Here is a 6,928-nt window from a genome sequence, read left to right as displayed (position 1 = left end):
TGATGCCATGTGAAGCCCTTTGAGACAAACTGTGTAAAAACGGGCTGTACAAATAAAATTGCCTTGCCTTGCCTTGCCCAAATCTTTCCTAAAGCCCAAAACGGTGACCCTAACATGTAACATAAATAATATGATTTTTTGGAACCTATACTTAATTTAAATAACCTTGAATTTGCAGCTAATCTGAACTGGAGTGTTAGGTATACTAAAAACCAATACATACTAATCACAATCAGTCGGTACCCTTGTAAGTACCAAAGTACCATTGTTCTATTCTATGTAAATGTCATATATTGTATTGTAAAAAAAGTTGTGCTCTGATGCCCGATCAAGCACCTTTCATGTGCTTGCCCCTGGCTGTTTCACATCTCACAATCTGATGCTCACACTTCCATTTACTGAAGCAGCAGAAACGATACAGTATGCATCACTCATTCAGCTGATTATCTGCTTCATCATCAAATTGTTCCTTGAAGTGCTGCAGGCGTCAAGATAGAAAACAGAGTGCGTTAATGACTTCCCATCTTCTCCTTCATTTGTTGTAGCTGTTGAAAAACACTAACAAAATGTATTTCCATAGAAAAAAGATTTATTCATGTTCACTTTTGAATGAAATAATCACAATTCAGGAATACGTGTATATTCATGTATGATGTGACAAAACTGTGTATTGATAATAGCATAAATTATAGGTGACTGTTTGAGGGTATATTACAGCTAAATCATTGTTTTCTGTACATGTACCTGTGTAAAATCTGCAAAAGTAGGCTGACAGGTTGCTACAATAGAATATTCCTTCAAAACTAGGAATAATATTTGCAAAATTAATGCTCTTGCAGGACTACAAGAATTTAAAGCTAGACGCACATTCATAGATATGGTGTCAACACCCTGTGTCACACAACAGTCTACACTTCTGAAAAAATAAAACAAAAGACAAGGTAAAGTCTCCTGGTAATAATATAGACACATTAGACCACAAACATTAGAAAGCTTCTGAAGTGACACTCTAGTCTCTAAAACACGTCATGTTTACAAGGAAATACTACTTTTATGACCTAAGACAGTTAAACCAGCATTTCGAAAGTGAAAACACATTTTAAAAAAAACTCTATGGGAATTATTTCTGTGCCGTGTGCAGTAAAAACCTGATAAGCAATCAGGACTGTAAAAAATATATTATTAGTGGGAAGTAATCGGTTACCGGGCAGGAAAAGAGGTAGGTTTTTCTCTCTTGCCAACTACGTGGGTCTACACAAATATGTTAAATTCAAAGAGTGCTACATGTTTCCAGCTACAAAAAGCAGCAGTGTGAATATGACCACACATCACATTGTTCCATTGTTCACCATGTTTACTGTCACATTCTCCACATAGCTGCTTTGGTATCACACATACGGGGCTCTGCTCTCATTTGAATTTAGAAGAGATAGCAACACGTTTGTAACACACAAAGAACTGTCTTAGAGCATAAAGGTAACGCACATGATACCATTCACTAGTATTCCCCTTTAAACTGTACATTGCAACATCTCATCTCCTCATTGAGTCCTTCTTCAGGAAGCATGTCATCAGGCCTCCGAGGACCCAGACAGTCAAGGCCGTTAATCATCTTCATGACTTCATCAGAGATAAAGGTTCTGTGGCGTCACATCAGTGCACCACTGTGTGATGTCAACCCCTTCAATTCAATCAAAAAACCCTTTTTGTTTTTTGCTGAACGTGTCTCTTAGCTTCTGATTCTACAACACATGTACCTTAAGCTTTGTGTTTTGGGTTGAGCTGCCAGTTTCTGTTCTTTTGCAACAGAGCTTCCGCCTCCCGCAAAAATGGAGGCGCTTTACATGCTTTGAATGGCAGTCCTCAACTGACACATCTGGATCATGTACAGCACTTTGTGCAGAACATTTACAGAGATTTTCACCTCTGGGATTTCTTTCTGAAGATATTTTCACTCTCTCGCAGGGGGGTGACAACATAAGGACAGCGTGTAACTGCGTCCAGAAACTCTCAGGTCAACTGAGTCATGTGTGAATCAGCTTTCGTCTGGCTGTCATCAAGAAAAAGTCATTTGTTGTTTGGTTGTTATGATACAACTCTTTGGAATGACACAGGTTTTATGTGACAAGTATGACAGCATGCAAACAACACGGAAAGCTGCACAAGTGTCACCTGACTTCATAAGACAGGGTATAACATATATGATAATTAACGGTACCACTTAGGTATACTCTTCCAGCCAAGACACTAATGCTCCTTCTTAATGGAACAGGAAACTGTCTCTTATTTAGTTCTTGTCTGTTTCCATTAAGTCCTCAGTCCGGGCCCAGGTACTCTGCGTTCTCTGCTGCCGGGATGTGTCCGTTGGTATGTGTCTTGAAGGTGGGAGTGAAGTCCTGTTGGTAATCGGGGTTGTCTATGCTGTTCTGGGGCTGGTATTTCTGAATGCTGTGGACTGTGCCGTTGGAGGTGAGCGGGAGGATGGCGGGGGACGGGACATCGTTGAGGTACTCGGGCCCATTGGTCCCGTTGTTAAAGCAGTTCAGATACTCCATCTCGGTGTTGTCTGAAGAGATGGTGGGGAGGAGGGTGCAGGGAGGACCAGGGTGCTGGTAGATGGGATTCATCACATCTGAGACTCCGTTCTGGTTCATGTAGTCTGTAAGAAAGCCAATTATGTTAGTAACAAGTTCCCATCAAGTAAATCAGGGGTGATCCTTAAAGCAGAAGTGAGTGATATATTTGTGTTAATATAAGTCTTAAATAGTTATATCTTCCGACAGCAATCACTTACATAGAGTGTTTGGACTGAAACACGGGTCTCTCAGTCCCTCTGCTCTGCTCTGAGCCGAAGAGAAAACATTTATCGTATCCTACAGTTTTTATCCAATGAGGAGAGAGAACGGCATGCAGGGCTGTGTGTGCAGCCAAGGAACGCCGTGAATGTGGTGACGTAGCGACGAGGACTGTTATGGTGCGTTCAAGGAAACTCGTATTTTTCCGACCGTGAAGTGGTACCAGTTCGATCTGGTACGAGTTCACCGGTCGGAAGTTACGAGTGGCCGTTATAGTGACTTTCACCGGTAAAACAGGTCGGAAAAACACGAGTGGGTTGCCTGGAACGCTACAAAGTCGTAAGTTGTGACTTGAAGCTGTAATTTACGATTTCAAAAGCCTGCCTGGAATGCAGCATTAGCCAAAACGACCGGATCACTCACTTCTGCTTTAATGGCCCCAATTGGTGTCATGAGTGCAGCCTACTATTGATGGACGTTCTTGCATTTATTAGATCGGAGAGCGATAACAGGATATGAAGGAGGACAGGGGAGATGGGGAACAACATGCAATAGGCAATATGGGTTAAGGTTAGTGCTTTTAACCATTTCTTTTCTTTATGTTCTTACATGCATGTTGCAGTCAGAGTTGTAGGATTTGAGAGTTTGCTGACTGAAAACCTTCAAGGGCTAGATTCTTAAAAAAATATCTACCTTACACAAAAGTGGTGTATGACTCTATCAAGAACAAACCATACAGTAATAACCACTGTTGCCCACATTTGCAGCTCAATTTCGAAAGGCACCGACAGATCACTTTGGACAACAGAGAGTCATCCACTCTCACTGACAATACAGATAGACTCACATTTCACATTGTATTTCAAATATAAAGGGGCAGTGTGAATTTAGCATATTCTTGAAACACAAAGGTTTCTGTTAAGGGGCTGAATTTAAAATCTGAAGACAGAACACATCACAAAACAACTGCTCAACTTAGTTAACATGATACATATTTGATGCATGTTACGACCAATGAACAATGCACTTATGCTCACGAGCACAGCCCTGATGTTGTCTTAACTCATTTTCCATTCCCTCCTAGAGCCACCAGCTGTAAAGATCCATGAACTAGCGGTGCTCTGAAAACATCTGCACCAAAGTTTGCCACCAAATGTTCTGCAGCTGGGGCAATTAGTACACTACAGCAATATGCTCCTTGTCCACTAGATGTCCCCCTTTCTTACTGAATCAAACTGAGGGACCAGGGGAGAGATGCAATGAAATTTAATTGAATGACATCAAAAAGAAGGGCCAATGTGGGCTTTTGAAGTTGGTTTGGTACTTGCCTGGAACTGGCTGAAAGGCATCGTCTGAAAATTTGTCTGTGGGGTCAGGAATGTACCGGGTAACCAAGCTGCCATCTCTGTTCAGGAACCCATTCTGTAACAAAGGACAGATGTTTTAAGGGTTGTGGCACTCTGAGAGCATTAACATTAACAATTGAAAACAAAGATGAAGGTAATTTTCATTGAGTGCAGTTTTAAAGGATAGTCACTCACCGCTAAGCCATTTCTACCGTGGCATGCCCCAATGCTGCTGCTGAGACTCTGCAAAACAGATCATTTAAACTTGAGTTAATGTCTCATGATGACACTACAGCAAATGCAGAGGCGGAGACAGTGTTTTATTGAGCCATAACACATTTTATCCATAAAGCAGATATTAAGTGAAGAAACAGGCATTTTCAGTGCAGCGCACAAACACAAAATCGGTCGGATGTGCTGAGGCGCAACCTTTAATTTTGTCATCTCTCACATTGGTTGTCTTTGATTCCAATTTTCCTCTTTTTTATTTATAGTTTGTTTGATGTGAGTGTAATTCTGAGCCATTGCAATTTATTTTAAAGCCTCTCTGGACATTAAGTTTGTTTTGAATAGTCTCAGTAATGTTTTTTCATGGTACCCTAGGAACCATAGCTGTCATCTCAAAACAAGCTGATGAGGATCGAAAATGAATGTCCACCCAGCAGATTCATATTCATTCAGGCAAACTGACAAGCTTTGTTGTGTCTGTCAGACTCTCCAGTCAAAGGACTGCGAACGGCGCTAAACCAGTGAAACCAAGCGAATAAAGAGAACGGAGTGACAACTGTGGCAATGCAATTACTTTGAAAAAGAAAAGGAAATTAAAAACACTGAGGGAGCAACCGTCTGTAAAAAAAAAAAAAGAAGAAGAAGAAGAAGAAGAAAAAAAATTGACCCTGAGTGGCCTATGTCCCAAAAGTGATATGACAAAAGCAGGCATATGCTGAGCTTTTATTGGATAGAGATTTGAAGAAAAAAAAAGCTTGCCTGGTTGCCTGTGAAGGTAATCAAACATGAAAGCTTGTATGAGTTAACCACTCTGTCAGCGGCCGGCAACTATCCCAGGTAGAGGAGCCAGACCGATGCACGGCCTTCACTGAACCTGGAGGTAGAGGAGTTCTCTTTGCTTAGCTTTCATCAATCAAAGGGCACATGGGAGAAAACGTGGGAGAAGGGATGATGATGAGGACGAGTGGGCAGGGGTCAGGAAGAGGAGAAATAGTCCCAGCGGTGAAAATTAAACAGAACGAGGGCAGCCACGGTTGGAAGGGTTCAGGCCAGGTACGACCGGTCACTCAGGTTCAAGTGAAGAAAATTACTTCAGCTCTCCTCTCTGTATGATCGGCCAGTGCTCTGCTTCCACTGATTGAAGTGTAAGATAATTGCTTTCAACAAGCTAAGAAAAAACGACTCTCTCTTTTTTTTTTTTTTTACCATTCTGACTCACGGGGTAATGATTTATGCAGAAATCCCAGTTTCCCAAAACACGGTTAAAATAGCTCAATTAAACTTTCAAACAGTCGGCTCCATGTTGGTGTAGTGTGCTCTCACTGCTGAAGCATGTGCTACAATTTCTTGTATCAATCAATGCTGTGTCCTCTTTTTTTTCCTGGGAAATTGCACTCCAAAGCAGCTGCTATTCCTCTCTCACTGTTTGGATAGAGAAGGTTAGTGTGACTGAATCTGGCTTGTGTCTGCAGTAAAAATAAAAAAAGGTATCTGTACCTCATTACATGTAAGGCCTCACTGTTTTTCCTCAGTTAGCAGTGCCCTGGCGGAAAGTTCAGGGTAGAAAATACAGTGACAATATTCTGGCTCTGGATCTCAGATTTCTGTTTTCTTTAATGATTAGAAGTACATGTGATGAGCCAGGTCAACAACTGTTATACTGTACTTCTAATGTAGCTTACTGTATCCTAGTATTTTCTAATCTAGTGGGCCTTTTGTTAATATGAAAGTAATGTCACATCCTGTACATATTATACAGTATGCTATATGTTATTTTACTGGCTGCTTTTGCCACTGTTATCCTGCATTTGGGGTTTCTTAATACATTTTTTAGTTTTAAAATGAACTCGATTGATCTTTTTGCATTCAGAGCAGTAGTATCTTCTACTACTACTGCTACTACTACTACTAATAGCATCACATTGTTAGAACAGTGAATGCATTTTGTGATAACACTTGAGGTGGACAATCTGTTAAATGTCATGTGATGTTTATAGTGCACTAGGATGACACATTTTCAGTAATGCTACGCCACCTTGTGGAAGTTGCACACACACATGCTGTCTGTTTCTGTTCTACACATCTAACCACAAAGCAGAAGTGAGTCACACTCCCTGTTTTTCTGAAATATCAGCTGTGGTATATTATTTATTTTCTTATTTTTTTTTAGTATTTTTGTGCCAGGACGCCTATAACTTTCCCAGCTGCCACAAATGTCACCCAAGAAAAGACAAGCAGAAGGAAGAGACTCGCTGCAAAACCTGCAGTTGTATTTCTACATGACATATAAACTTACTGTTGAGTGGAGCAGAGGTGTGTGGGAGGTGCTCGGACTGCTGAAGAAGCCATGTTGTGGCACCAGGTACTCGTCCGCATCCACGGCGTCCTCCATGTCCTCGCCGCTGATCAGGCTGCGGTAGAATTTAGTATCTGTAGGACTCGGCAGGTGCATGCAGTCATCGCCCTAGGGGAGAAATAGATTTAACCTCTTGCCTAAGATTTATGTCCTCTCATTAGTAAACAGCAATGCATCATCAAATAAACTTTATTATTTAAGGA

General features: G+C 41.2%; 1 protein-coding gene across 1 annotated transcript in view; it reads right to left on the bottom strand.

Annotated features, from left to right (window-relative positions):
* Positions 1-603: 603 nt before the first annotated feature.
* Positions 604-6,928, bottom strand: part of egfra (epidermal growth factor receptor a (erythroblastic leukemia viral (v-erb-b) oncogene homolog, avian)) — a 40,342-nt gene continuing 34,017 nt past the window's right edge. The window contains exons 25-28 of the mRNA XM_083990868.1: positions 6,666-6,833; positions 4,337-4,384; positions 4,124-4,217; positions 604-2,659 (exon numbers count right to left, since the gene is read on the bottom strand). Of these exons, the coding sequence (XP_083846994.1) occupies positions 2,316-2,659; positions 4,124-4,217; positions 4,337-4,384; positions 6,666-6,833 (654 nt within the window). The 3' untranslated portion in view covers positions 604-2,315. The remainder of the gene's footprint in view (positions 2,660-4,123; positions 4,218-4,336; positions 4,385-6,665; positions 6,834-6,928) is intronic.

Source organism: Trachurus trachurus (assembly GCF_905171665.1).
Source record: "Trachurus trachurus genome assembly, chromosome: 17".
NCBI classification, from domain to species: domain Eukaryota; kingdom Metazoa; phylum Chordata; class Actinopteri; order Carangiformes; family Carangidae; genus Trachurus; species Trachurus trachurus.
Note: the sequence above shows the minus strand (reverse complement) of the source record. Positions and strands in the feature narration are given on the sequence as shown.